This window comes from Drosophila melanogaster, chromosome X (assembly GCF_000001215.4).
Source record: "Drosophila melanogaster chromosome X".
In the NCBI taxonomy this organism is placed as follows: domain Eukaryota; kingdom Metazoa; phylum Arthropoda; class Insecta; order Diptera; family Drosophilidae; genus Drosophila; species Drosophila melanogaster.
In genome coordinates this window covers 3243894-3257666 of record NC_004354.4, presented here as the reverse complement: position 1 = coordinate 3257666, position 13773 = coordinate 3243894, and the positions used below count along the sequence as shown (strand labels likewise).

Below are 13773 nucleotides of genomic sequence, written 5' to 3'. Positions count from 1 at the left end.
TTTCTTATTTTCTTAGTCGCGGGCAAGAAAAGACACATTTTTAAATTGTTTTGCCAGCCGCACATAAGTTCGTCAAAATGTGTTAATTTTCATAGCCCATTGTGTGGCACTGTTGTTGCCATCGGGGTGCTTTCTATATGGACGACGACTAATAATTTTGATTGCTGCCAAAAATTCTTAGACAGACGGCCGCATTTCGCATTTCATTTGGCTGACTAAGTGAGGGCAAAGTAAGTGAAAAATAATAAAGAGGAAAAACAAAAATATATTAATAATATAAAACAAACGAAAGAGAAACGACACACAGAAGCTACCAGAAGTGGACTTCTTAGTTAATATATGTATGTCTTTCCCCCTTTGGATTTCACCCTCTTTGGTATCCGGGTCTAAAATCGAAATTCGACACATTTTTTATAGAGTTTATGCGTTTATTACGCTAATTGTTGTTGCTGTTTTGCGAACGATAGCAAGTGATATGAAAACTTTGACTAGTTTCTTGTCTTTTATTTGCTTTTTAGCAATTGTGATTTGTGTTTGAGTCATCGAAACTTTTGATCGAATTTTAAGGGGATCAAAGAGTTGAACTTTCGTTTAAATTATATTTAAATATAAACAATGTTACCCTTAAAACGCATTTATTCAATTGTAAAAGTTATTTTGGTTCTATAGACAGTTAAGTTATATAATATTTTGTGCAAATATATCCTTATCGTTAGCGAATTGTGATTCATAAATGAAGTGTTTTGATATGAATTTAAATATTCAACAAAAGCATAACGATTTTGCATTTCCGTGTTGGAAAATCTCTGCTAATCGCTTTTCTTTCACCCAATTTCTTATTCTCTTCCCATCCACCTCACCCTTTGATCTCGAAATCTCCCTAAGGGAAAGCCTTTCCTCTCTTTGCCCCTCAAGCATCGTTCGTTAATCACCGAGCACTTCTTTTTTTTTTTTTTTTTTTTTTTAACAACAAATTTGAAATAATCAGCGAATCGCTTATAGGAAACCGATGATAACTATCTTGAAAAGCGATTAATTTCATTTCTTATTTTCATACATATGTCGGTGTGCTATTTATGGCATTTTGTCATTTGGCTATTCTTGATCTGGCTTTGACAAACTCGACGCCCCCGTACTTTTTTTATTTGCTACCTTTTAAGGTTTTATGGCGGGTTGGCCCTGCAGCAAGCATTCTGGTTTAGTTATAGTCCGAGTCTCAAGTGTTTCTACGGCGATCACTTCACTTCACTTAACAGTTGTGCACTTTGATTTGCGTGTACTATTTTTTTTTTTTTTTTTTTGTGTGGCAAAAGCCATTATTTTCGCAATTATTTTGTATTTATTCTTACGATTTCTCGAGCACTTTCGTCGTTGCGCACACTAACAAAAAGTAGTAACACTTGTAAAAAAAAAAGAAAACAAACAGAAAAGACTGCTTTTGCAATGGAAACGCACTTTGGGGCACGCACACGTGCTGATGTTGCTGCTGCTGTGCTGTTGCGGTTGCCACAGTGATGTTGCTGTTGCTGTTGCTGCTGCTGTTGCTGCTGCTACTGCTTCTGTTACTGCGTTGTTGCTACTGCCGCTGTGCTGTTGTTGCTGCTCAGAGGTCTGATTCGCAACTGGCAGCTGGCGACGCGATAAGCCGCTTCCGACTGGCAATCGGTTGCGGCACGAAACACCGCGCACCAACGCACCACCAAACACGATGGTGGTTCGATTCAAACTTGTTGCGGACAAGAGCGGGAAACATTAACCACCGATTTGGTGGCCAAAAATTGGCAGGCAATTTGTAAGGGCAATTAAACAAATAAAAATCAGCGAAGTAGTGGGGCCAAAACGAAAATATTACGAAATATAGCTTAAAACACAAGATTAAATCGATATTGCAATCTTTTAAATCTTTCTTGAACTTTTTAATGCTAAAATTTAAATGAATCTACCAAATATAAGGATATTGCACATATAAAATGAGAGTTTCTTTTTCACTTCTTTTTCAACCTTTTTTTTTTTTAATATTTTATGTGCCTTTAGTTTTGTATGCCTTGCCACACTGTGCCAGTTCAAATAGCCCGGGACCGAGCCAACATGTTGGCAATGAATTAACATGGCTAACATGTTCGCCGGCTGGGCTTTCAAATCTCACGGAAAAGTCGAAAAAAAATGTGGTAACAAAGGCTAGAAATACGGCCGAAACTGCAAATGGTGATAGGATTCGTGTTTTTGATGGAAAGCTAGCTGCCTCCGAATGCCTAACCATGGCAAGGATTCCCCCCGAGTATCGGCAGACAACAATGGACGTAAGCCTTCGCTTCGCTTTGCTTCCCTTTGTGAAGATGGGCAACATGGCGTATGATTAACGAAATTAGCAAACATTTAGCCGCAGCCGCAGCAGAGAATCTAAAATCAAATAATACACTTGCAAGCCATTTGGAATGAAATTGAAAGTGTGTGCTTGTCACAGCTACTGGCCCACTTCCGCCAACAATTTTCCACCTACCATTATGGAGTTAAAGTTATGCAGTTTGTTTGCCTTCTTTGTTGGCTCTGGTTCCTTTTCATTTCTTTTATTTCCATTTCCAATTGAGTTTGTGCAAGTGTTTCGTTTTGTTTAATGGCAATTAACTTGGCCAGTTGGGCAAAGTTTCGTAATGAACTTAAGCTAACTTGTGCGATTATGCAAGAGTATTGTGATATTTAACATAAACACTAAGTAATTCATAATTTTCGATCGTATTGAAAGAAAATTAGTTTTCAACTTCGAAAACATTGCAGTTGTCTAACGAATTTTATAGTTTCTCTTGCACATCGAACAACAGCAATATTTGAGAAAACCATTTATCACCAGACAAACAATATAAAAGAAACAGTTTTTTTTTTTTGGCAAATACCTGAGACGTCAATATGCCAAAAAATGTTCGGTGTATACCACTCAGTGAAAACTTGCACGGATCTGCTTTATATGCATAACTTGTCCGATTCGCTTCATCTTCATTGATTGCAATTGCACTTCTTTTGATTGGCTTAGTTATGTTTCAAGCGAGAAACGATGCATTATTTAGTTTTTGCAGCCGCAGCAAAATGAAACATTTTTGTTATAATTGCTTTCTTTTATACGTTAGTTATATGCAACGTTGCATATAAGTATAAGTATTCGCGATAGAAAATGCCAGTTAAATTGATTGAACATGTCGAGAAAGGACCTTTAACCCCATCCACGCCTATTTGCCGGCATTATCCCTCGCCGCCCTCAATTATTGACGGACTGACAGTTGTGCGATGCACATGGAAAGGAGGAGAAGAAAAAAAAAAAAATAAAAGAGTTGGGGTAAAAATTAAAGCAGAGCCACCGAGTCCCCGATGAACACGGCAAATGTCCTCTTTTTTTTTTTTTGGTAAATTAAAAGTGCTATATGCTCGATAAAGGACAGCCTTGATTGGTAAGTATGTACATAGTTAATGCCCAACCTATAGAGCATAACCACATCAGACTGTTTCTTACAGTAAATGAATTAAACATGAGCTAGCTCTTCAAATTGCAATAAATTGTTTACGCAGATGTGACAACTATTTGTAATTTACCTTACTTACGATTTATACAGCGCATTATAGATATTAAAATACTGTCAAAACATGGAGAACTCACCTGGAAGAAAGGAAAGAAAATAATGGTTATTAATTCACTTGGCGGTGTAAGGCACATTATTTCTTAAGAAATTCATATGGAATACGAAAAATATATTCTCTTCATCCTCAGACGTCTTTACGTATGTGTGTAAGATGAGGATAAACAAATAGAAATGTTAGATAATTGAGTCATGAATGATATATTCATATGAAAAGCACTGACTTTTACTTGGAAATCCTGAAAACTCTTATAATTTTTTTTTTTTAGAAAAAATGAAACTGATAAGCAAACAGAATTTTCATTCAGAATGCTTTTGTAAGTAAACCTTTCCGATGTATTTGAAGTGCGGGCTTACTGCTTAAGGGGTAAACTTGAAGAAGATTTTCAGTATAATTGTGCTGCAGATTAACATAAAACATGAGCAGCAACAATTTCCGGCTATTGACGCCAGAGCACTTTCTCCGTTTACACAAAATGCACGGCTACTGTTGAGTTAAACTTGAACTTGAACTGATTTTGCATAAAATATATCTTGAAAGGAGGCGTTACCGACCACAATATCCTGTACTAGCCAAGTTACCTGGCAGCTGACAACCGCAGTGCTGACTGTCCACTCAAAAAGTGGGCACAAACGGAGTTAAATATCCCACACTTCCTGTGAGTAACCTTTGGTCGAGACCGAGTGTGGGCAGTCGGCACAGCAGTGACTGAAGTATTAGATCTGAATCAAATATAATGTATTGAAAACAAACGACTGCATCAAAATTATCAATTTATATATATATTTGATTCAGATTAAAGCATAATAGATTCATATTGAATAAAAAAAAAATAACTGTAGGAAATGCGAGAACATTGTTTAATATTTACATATTAAATATTTGCCATCTCATCTGCTATTCCTAATAACTCGAACACAACTGTTTACAATTTCCAGGCAAGATTCTATTTTCCTGACAGGCTTCGTGGTCGAAGGTTAAGAAAGGAACCTAGGGGTCTTTAGATATGTCTTATTGCAGCCAAAGATGTCAAGTGCAGGGATTGTGCTGAGCTTAAGTATACGGCAAATGTCAAGGGCAACTTACTTCCGATTCTCGGGAATCGCCAGGGGATCACAGGATATATTTGGCTAGTTGAAAAGCAGCATAAAAGCTCACGAGCTTCTTACGGGTTGAATTAATTGCTACAAGCACCGGGTCATGGTGAAAGCTTATTTCGCGTGAAAGTTGTGCTTTTATAATGTTGAATATTCGAAAGCACCTATTTATCAAGCTTTCCAACAACTTGCGTCGTTGCTTTTATGCCAAAGCTTTTTTTTTGTGCACATTTTAAAGCTGCAACATGGCGTATACTTGATGTTCAATACGAATTCAGTTTAGCGGCAAAGGTTGTGCGGGTTATTTGTAAATTATTGAGCTTAGCTTTAGCTTTAAAATTAAATTCCAATGTGTTTATACATTTAAATTAACTCCTTTTATGGCTTTTAATGCAGTTCTAACATAATGCCACTATATTTCAACCAAATTATTTGGCAATTTTTTCAGATTTTCCCTATTAATACGATTCAATTCCGAAATTTCGGTTCAATTGCCGAAAAATGACCAGCACTCAAGAGCTGCTTGCTTATTGATTAATTGTGAGCTATTTCAGGATGGCCAGGCTCGAGGCTTCTCCCTTATTTATAAATAATATTAACCCAACACCCATGTGCCCACATTTCCCTGAAGTTCAATGACTAGCAACAGCGCAGCTCCACTCAGGCGTGAATTATTGCGAGAGACCCCATCCATCCCTATTCCCATTTTCATTCTCGATCCCAATACCAATTCAAAACCCGAACCCAATACCCATAATGTCACAAAAGAGTTGGATAATGCATGCTTGGAGCTTTGGGGTTTGGGGCGCATAGGGTTGTGCGCGCAACAGTTGATTGCCATCGGGGAAGATTATGTAAATCAAATTGTAATAGAAGAATTTCCCATCAAATGGAAGCAATTAAAATGGGGAAAATTTATGCACATTTATGCAATTGGGGGCTCTTGGCAAAATGCCAAGTCATTATGTACTTTCGAACCATTGCATCCCAATTGACATAATTCGCACGAACGCAACCCTACAAAAAAAAAAAAAAAAACGAACAGACATTTGAAAGTTGAAAGAAGGACGCAGGTTATACTGGCAGATTTTCTTGTAACTTTTGCAAGAGAGTCACGATTTTAATAGAATTAAAAATGTGTACTTTTGAATTCGCATGGAATGATTGAGTACGAGTCACCTCAAGGGTTCTACCGTGATAAATTAATACACCACTTTCCACTCACTAGTACACACACAAAGTGCATACAAGCACACATATGGATGGGCTAATACACTGAACAAAATGGATCAGAGCTTCCTTAAACTTCCTTCGAACAGACTCGCAGACATTCAAATATCGTCGATTAAATTTATAAAAACAGATAAATTAAAAATAACAAATGTTTTAGATTAGTTTTTTCAACACACTTGTAATCGCCTTCAAATGAAATTTCCTTTGTGTATCTTTGACTGCATTGTCAGCAAGTTCATTTCCGCTGTGGTCACACAAAATGGCGTGCAAAATGCGAAGACAATGGGTGCGAAAGAGAGGCCCAGCAACGGCACTAAAAGAGACGCAGATATGTGCTCTCGTTGATGGGCAACATTAACGCACGCGATGTGAATGTGGTGCCACAGGATCTGTGGGATTGTCAGCATTCAGGGAGTTTGGACAGCGACAATTGCATGTGTAATTTGTGTTTAGTGGTCTGGAAATAAATTACATGACCCCAAATCCCGTTAAGTGAGCCGAACAAAAGAATTTCAGGTGCAACTCTGGCTCTGGAAACCCTGAAAGTAGAAATGGCCAGCGGATTCGCACAATAAAGCAGAAAATATCAGACACTAAGGAAATGGCGATTCGCTTTAAGTGACACATTCCATTTCTAGTGAAATCAATAATAATATATTCAAATAATATAATATTCAAAAAAAAAAAAGTGATTTTATTCATATTCAACGACATTTGAGTCAAGTTTGCTGTTTAGCAACCACCTTTTTGTGGCTGAGTCTTCCGCGGTTTCTTGGTGGTGTTCTTCTTGCCTGAATCACACGCCTTTGGCTTTGGCTTAGATGTGGCTTTCGATGCGGCTTTCGGTTTCGGGTCGGATTTACACTTGGGTGCAGGCTTGCACGAAGCTTGAGACTTCGATTTGGAATCGGGGCACTTCGGTGTTAGCAGGTCCTTCAAAATACATCCGCTTCCTCCACCGCCCGATTCGTTTTTCGATCCACAGCCACATCCCGATTCTGGTGTCGTTCCTGGACGGTTATGATGATGTACTATCTTTTTGGTGGATTTCGATCGCTTGGTTCTTTTTGTGCGGTGTCGCTTGATGCGTTTCGTGCAGTGCTTTTCACTGGGTGGCTCAGTTTTGCATGTGGGTGGCTCAGTTCTGCATGTGGGTGGCTCAGCTTTGCATGTGGGTGGCTCAGTTCTGCATGTGGGTGGCTCAGTTTTGCATGTGGGTGGCTCAGTTCTGCATGTGGGTGGCTCAGTTCTGCATGTGGGTGGCTCAGTTTTGCATGTGGGTGGCTCAGTTCTGCATGTGGGTGGCTCAGTTTTGCATGTGGCTGGCTCAGTTCTGCATGTGGGTGGCTCAGTTTTGCATGTGGGTGGCTCAGTTCTGCATGTGGGTGGCTCAGTTTTGCATGTGGGTGGCTCAGTTTTGCATGTGGGTGGCGTGGTTTCGCATCTTGGTGGTTCGGTTTCGCATCTTGGCGGTTCGGTTTCGCATCTCGGTGGTTCGGTTTCGCATCTCGGTGGTTCAGTTTTACAGCATGTAGAACCTGACGGGGCAAGTGCAGCCAGCCCCACCAATAACACAACCAACAACTCCAAGCGCATCTTGACTTTGGAATTCAATACCGCGTGATGCGCTTTATATACCCACTGCATTTTGCCATCGACACATCGAACAATTTAAGATACACTCAACAAAAAAATAACAATTTCTACGGTTTAAAATGAAGAAACTAAAAGTAAGCGATATACAAATATAATTCAGCTAAGGGTATGCTGAATCATGATAAACTTGTTGAAATTGTTTGCGCATTGTAATTAAAGCCCATTTGTTTAATGATTTTAATATTAAATTCAATATATATGGAATCAAAAATTATTATTAATATGTTCGTGAAGTGTAGGACAGTGCGGGTGCCTCGAACTTGTCTTTCACAAATATTTACAGAATAGAAAGGTATGTTTTCCATTTTTGGACCGGCGGGTTGGCTTAAACCAACTTATCTCGAGCACCAGCTTTAGTTTACTTAACCGCAGCTGTTGCAGTCTTCCATATTGATCGTGGTTTTGTTTATTATTTTGTTTATTATTTATTTATTTTTTTTTGACTGAATCGAGTTGTGGAAAAATTGCGTGTACTAGTTGTGTGAGCAAATCAAATAGTTTTGCTCAAATCGTTTACTAAGGTAAACAAATTTTATTACTTGTGGCGATGGTTAGACATAGACAAGACTCAACTAGGATCATTCCAGTTACCCTGTCATTTGCCAATTAGATACACATTTTTCCAACCAATTGCCGTCATCGCGGAGACCAATCACCAGCTCTATTGTTTTCAACCATTTTTTTTTTGTTCTGAGAGATTTGATATTTGACTTAATTTTGGCCTTCGCTTGGGTAAATAAAACGTGGTCTGGAGCTTTTACTATAAATTGCGACATAGCATTATCGGATCCCTCAGAGTCAAATAGAATATAGTGTCGAAATGAAGTTGACAAAGTTATGGTTGCTTTTTGTGTGCCTGGGGCTTTTCGTTACCCTGGTTGTGAGTGCCGATACGGACTCGGATGCCGATTCGGATTCATCCGCCGATTCGGATTCATCCGCCGATTCCGATGAGAATACAACCGCATCCGGATCGATAGTAACCTCAACCACGGAGTCCAGTGCCACGAACAGTTCCGGTTCCTCAGATGATGCTTCTGGCAGTAGTTCCGATGTGGACGATGGTTCCGATGATGATACTGATTCTGGATCCGATACGGATTATGATACACCTACTACAGCTCCAGTTGTTAAAAAGAGGGCCAATAGGAAGAAGGCTAACAATAACAAGAAGAGAGCTAGCAACAATAGGAAGAAGGCCAACAATAACAACAACAACAAGAAGAGGGCCAACAGCAACAACAATCGCAAAAGGAGGGCGTCCAACAACAACAATAAAAAGAAGGCATCCAACAACAACAACAGGCGCAGGAACAACAATTCCAGGAGGCGTGGTTAGAGCGAAAATGGTTGAAACAACAACTACATGTGGACTATATGCATAATAAATATTTTTTTTGTTCATGATTCAATAATTGATTGGTGCATTGGTCTGATTCGAAAACACACACACGAAAAACACTGTATTTTTTTTTTGGTGATCGAAAAAATTCCGAGGAAACCCCATTCGGTTGAAATTAACAAATGCAATCTGCATGACCAATTCGTGTGGGTAAACACGAAAAATTTGAGACAAAAAATGCTGATGACTATTTAAAGACTATGCTCTCACATATTAAAGAGATACATACATTTGAAGTGTAACAATACAGGCATTATTTCCAATGGACAAGCACTTTTCAACAAAAGCAGACATAACAAAACCAAAACAAATATGTGTTACACTCTAAACGAGAACAATAGGTGCCCATCGACGAGCTTCAATTTGAAATCACAAAATATTATGGACACAATGCACATTGAATGTGCTGCAAACTAGGCAACAATATTTTTACAACAATGTGCTGTGTGTAGTGGTGTGGTGTGGTGTGCGTTGGTGTGCGTTGGTGTGGAGGAAAATGCCTGTCAAAATCTCAACAGGTGTCGATGACTTATCGATGGCTGGCTTTCAAGCTGGAGCTTTCAAACCGTTCACAATCTACTCAATTATCCAGGCTATATAAGTTATTCAGGCCCAACTGACACACACACACACACACACACACAGACACAGGCACACACACACACGCACGCACGCACACTTTGGTCCGGGGAAAATGAAAATCAACAGCTTTTCTCCGTTGGCCAACTTCCTGCGGTAACTCAAAGTTTCTGTCACTTTAACTTTTCTAATTCGATTAAGTTGACTAACTGCAAATTGATTTCATTGTAAGTCGCTAATTGGCCGACTTCATTGGCCTAACTTTTAAGTTGGTCCGCTTAAAATTGGTTGCCACTAGTCGGTTTGTATGACGCCATGGGTCACGTTGGGGTTTTGATACGTTAATTTAAGCAAACAGTTGTACAAACATTGCGAAACAGTAAAATAATTAGTCGGGCTTTGCTCTCCAAGCGCGCCAAAATTTAATTTTTTTTTTTATTTTTGCGGCTTTTGCTCTAATTCACTTTGCTGTCGACCCACTTGAAGGCCAACTGTTTTGTATATTCCCCCGTTCGAAAAGTTTCCATTGTATTTTAATTGCGCTGATTAAGAGCTTCAAAGGGCTGGGCGTATATAAAATGCGTGATAGTTGAAAGTAGCTTTCTAGTTTTTAATTCTATTACTATTTCATTCGCACGAGAATGTAAAAAATGTGCACGCAGAATTTAAATCATACGCGAGTATGCAATCATATCAATCATAATCAAATCATATTGCTAAGAAGATAGATAATATCGAAAACTATAGAATATCCTTTACACACTAGTTTTTTTTTTACCCGAAAAAAAAATCCTCTTTTGGACCACTGTAGCCGAAATCTAAAGATCCTCATTAATTTTAAGCTTGAAAAAATTCTGTCCAAAATATTCAATATTTAGGCTGGGTTTTTAAGCATAACTTGACTAAAAATGGTCAAAAAGCAAAGCGAATTACCAATTTATACTACTTATTACCAATTTTAACTATCTCTATGACTTTCTAGCGGATTTTGTGAAATAAATTTTTGGCCAAATTTTCGCATTTTTTGTAAGGGGTAACATCGACAAAATTTGCAAAAAATTTAAAAAAATTAAAATTTTTAATTTTGAATGCCAAAAGTTTGGAAATTTGATACCGAATCAGCCGAGGTATAAGATTTTATATTTGGTCAATTTTTAATAAAATTATGGCATAAATACTGACCATTCATAGTCGGAAAATCGGAAAAAGAAAACCTATGAGATTTTAAATGGGATTTTCAATCGAAAAATCACCAAAATAAACTTGTGGTAAAACCTGTGTCATTATATTCATATATAATTATATTATATTCATTATATATTATATTCAGACATGAAAACGAATTCAATTGGGTATATCATATTCACATATAAGGATCAGAACTCACCGAACATTGGCCAGAGTATGGCGACGATTCTTGAGATACCGACTATGGTACTTCTGCAGGTCACCGATGGATCCCTGCTCCGCCTGCATCTTGCTGGTGGGCAGCAGCTGCGAGTTGCTGGGGTGCGAGGTGGCGAGGGCGGAGGCCGACGACGAGGTTAGCCGGTGGTGTGCGGCAACGCTAACGCTGCTGCTGTTCTGGGTGGTGGTGGCGGTGCCGCCGGTGGTGCTGCTGGAGGCCAAAGTCTCGTTCGAATTGCTGCCAATGACAGTGGTGGCCGATGAGGAGCCACCCGCCGATCCAATGGGCGCAAGGACGATTCGCGACCAGCAGGACTTGTGCGGCTTGCGGAACTTTAGTTTGATGCGCGGCGAGGGCGTCGAAGAGGTACCTATCGGCAATAAAAACAATATAAACATTAATCACGGATATACATATATTGGTAAATATATTTGAATATTTGCATCTTAATTGAATGCAACCAACCTACCGGCAATATACTCCTGAGTTTGCTGACCCCCCGGAGGTACTGTGCCCGCCGAAGACGAGGTTGCGGATGAGTGATGAACGCTCTCGCAGCTGCCGCAGTAGCCAGTGGCTATGGTGATCGGTGGCGGGAGAGGCTGATGCTCCTTCAGGCTCGTCTGGTGTTTAAAGTTGGCCTGATCGGATTCCTCCTCCTCTTTGATATGCGGCAATGGGGAAGTCTGCGGCTGGCAACTGCAACGCTGTTGATTCTGGTTCGGATTTGTGTTTGGATTCTGATTGGGATTGGGATTGGAGTTTTGGCCTTGATTCTGCACTGCACTCTGGCAGGGATTTGTCGAGGGATTGCTGCCGCTGTACAGGGTGACCTGGCTAAGGATATTGCCGCTGCTGGGCACAAAATGTGGTTGTGATTGCAAGAGTGGTTGCTGCAGCTGCTGCTGCTGCTGCTGCTGCTGCTGCACCACCGCGGTGGGTGAGACACTGGCGTCGCTCAGTGTTTCTGGTTCCGCTCGGCGGGCAACCAGACCGCTGGCCAAACTGGCGGCCGCTATATCCGCCGCACTCAGTTGCTGGTCCAGCTCCTCGTCGACGTCGTTGATCAGGGTCTTTAGGGAAATCGGGGTGGTCACCGATGTATCGATGGTGTCTGCCAGCGAATGCTTTTTCGTACCGCCGCCGGCGCCGCCGTATAGATCCAGCTCAGATCCGGATACGGTGCGGTTCAGCAGATCGTCCTCCTTGTTGTTCCGCTCCAGTAAGTCGCGCTTTTGCTCCGCGGACTTTTCCAGATTACAATCCTCCGGAATGACCTTGAGCTCGTCCGGCGTCTGGGCTGGTGTTTGGGGCGGACTTGTGGCGGGGGCTGCGGAGCCGCCCCCGCGACAAGGGAGGCAACACCGAAACACTGTGCCACCGAAGCACTTTGTTCTTGCCTTTGATTTCCGCTTGCCACTCCCACTGCCACTCCCGCTGCCACACCCACCGCCGCCGCTGCCACTCCCACCGCCCCCTCCAACGCCGCCAGTGGCTGCCAGGCCGTTGGCACTGCAGCTGCCACCTAATCCCTGGCCGTTTCCGGTCCCGCTTCCGTTTCCGGTGCCGTTGCTACTGCCACTGCCGCGATGCTAAAAATGCAGAGAAACCAAATACTTATATCAATATAAATTTCCTTTTTTTTTCTATCATATTCAAGAGTGGTTTAGTCACAAAATATACAATTCTTCATCTACACATGATTTGGCCTTTAAACGTGTTCTATTGTATATTTCTTGGCAAGAACCAAAGTTTAAAAATTGAAAAAGAGCATATAAACGGCTGTTTTGAAGCCCATTTCCCCCACCACCTTGGCCACATTCTTGTTAAACGAGAAACCCTGCGTAAATCGCGCCAATCGCATCATTCCCACTTCGGTTGGGAGCTATCTGTTGCGCGAAAACATTTTTTTTTTCTATCAAGCCGAGATCTGTAAAGAAAGAATGGAGAAAAAAGCGAATTAGGAAACAGTTGCTACAAATATAATTTATTCTAAATAAGAAATATTTTAAAGATTTTAAATAACTAAGTACCTACTATACCTTACTCTATATACATATACATCCACTTCCTTAACTGCAATTCTCGCTCAAATAGTTTCTTTATGACAATTTTGTTTAATATTCCGTTAAGTTTTACATTCCCCGACGCATTTCTATGTCAATTAGCGTTTAAATTCGCATTTCGACTTGGCCATAGCGCTTGGCCACTTACTTTCCCCCATTTTCGATTCTTTTTTTTTTTTCGCCCGCCTGAAAGTATTCCACCTGGCGGCTGGCTGTGCGGATGAAAGTGGGTTAGTCACATATTTGAGCTTGTACAGGGACAGACGCCAGCTGCACAAACTGACCCACATCCTGGCTGTGTGGCTATATAGCTATATGGCTATATGGAAGCTTTATACACTTTAGCTTCCCCTTAATTAGTACTTCGTCGGTCATCGCAGAAACCGCTGTTATTTTGGGCGAGAGAGATAATGGAATGGAAACTGCTGCTAATAGTCCTGCCCTGGCTGCTCGTATGTAAAATTTTTTATAAGGTCGAGGACTTTACGGAGCCTGATGTCGCTTACCAAAGCATTGACTATCATCCCGAGGACTACATCGATTCCTTCACCGACTTTCAGAAGCATGACTACTTTCAGTATTGAGAGTATGCTGGTGTTTCCTTTTTGTTTAATTTTTTTTTTTGTTTGTTAAAAAGTCTTGAATAAAGCGTTGTGTATGTTGAATATTAATTAAGCGAATATATCTATGATAAACTAATGGGCA

At 40.4% G+C, this 13773-nt stretch overlaps 4 protein-coding genes across 13 annotated transcripts in view; 2 read left to right on the top strand and 2 right to left on the bottom strand.

The window, feature by feature from the left end:
- Positions 1-13773, bottom strand: part of dnc (dunce) — a 167328-nt gene that overhangs the window by 86101 nt on the left and 67454 nt on the right. For 5 of the 10 annotated variants that reach the window (NM_166968.3, NM_166961.2, NM_166964.2 and 2 more), the window contains exon 1: positions 1456-1599. Coding sequence is in view for 4 of the 10 variants with exons in the window: in NM_166959.2 (NP_726846.1) it covers positions 10982-11372; positions 11472-12594; positions 12813-12869 (1571 nt within the window). In the remaining 6 variants the exon portion in view is untranslated. Of the gene's footprint in view, positions 1-1349; positions 1381-1455; positions 1600-10981; positions 11373-11471; positions 12595-12812; positions 12933-13773 lie in introns of those variants that run through there. The other 5 variants (NM_166959.2, NM_166960.3, NM_001272274.1 and 2 more) reach the window with 3 other exon arrangements.
- Sgs4 (Salivary gland secretion 4) lies at positions 6627-7578 on the bottom strand. The gene has a single exon (NM_057369.4). It carries the CDS (start codon positions 7551-7553, stop codon positions 6690-6692), a length of 864 nt encoding a protein of 287 aa, NP_476717.4. The 5' UTR covers positions 7554-7578; the 3' UTR covers positions 6627-6689.
- Pig1 (Pre-intermoult gene 1) lies at positions 8378-9067 on the top strand. Its single transcript, NM_057329.4, has one exon. It carries the CDS (start codon positions 8434-8436, stop codon positions 8950-8952), a length of 519 nt encoding a protein of 172 aa, NP_476677.2. The 5' UTR covers positions 8378-8433; the 3' UTR covers positions 8953-9067.
- ng4 (new glue 4) lies at positions 13447-13713 on the top strand. The gene has a single exon (NM_057596.4). The coding sequence runs from the start codon at positions 13479-13481 to the stop codon at positions 13650-13652; it is 174 nt and encodes a 57-aa protein (NP_476944.1). The 5' UTR covers positions 13447-13478; the 3' UTR covers positions 13653-13713.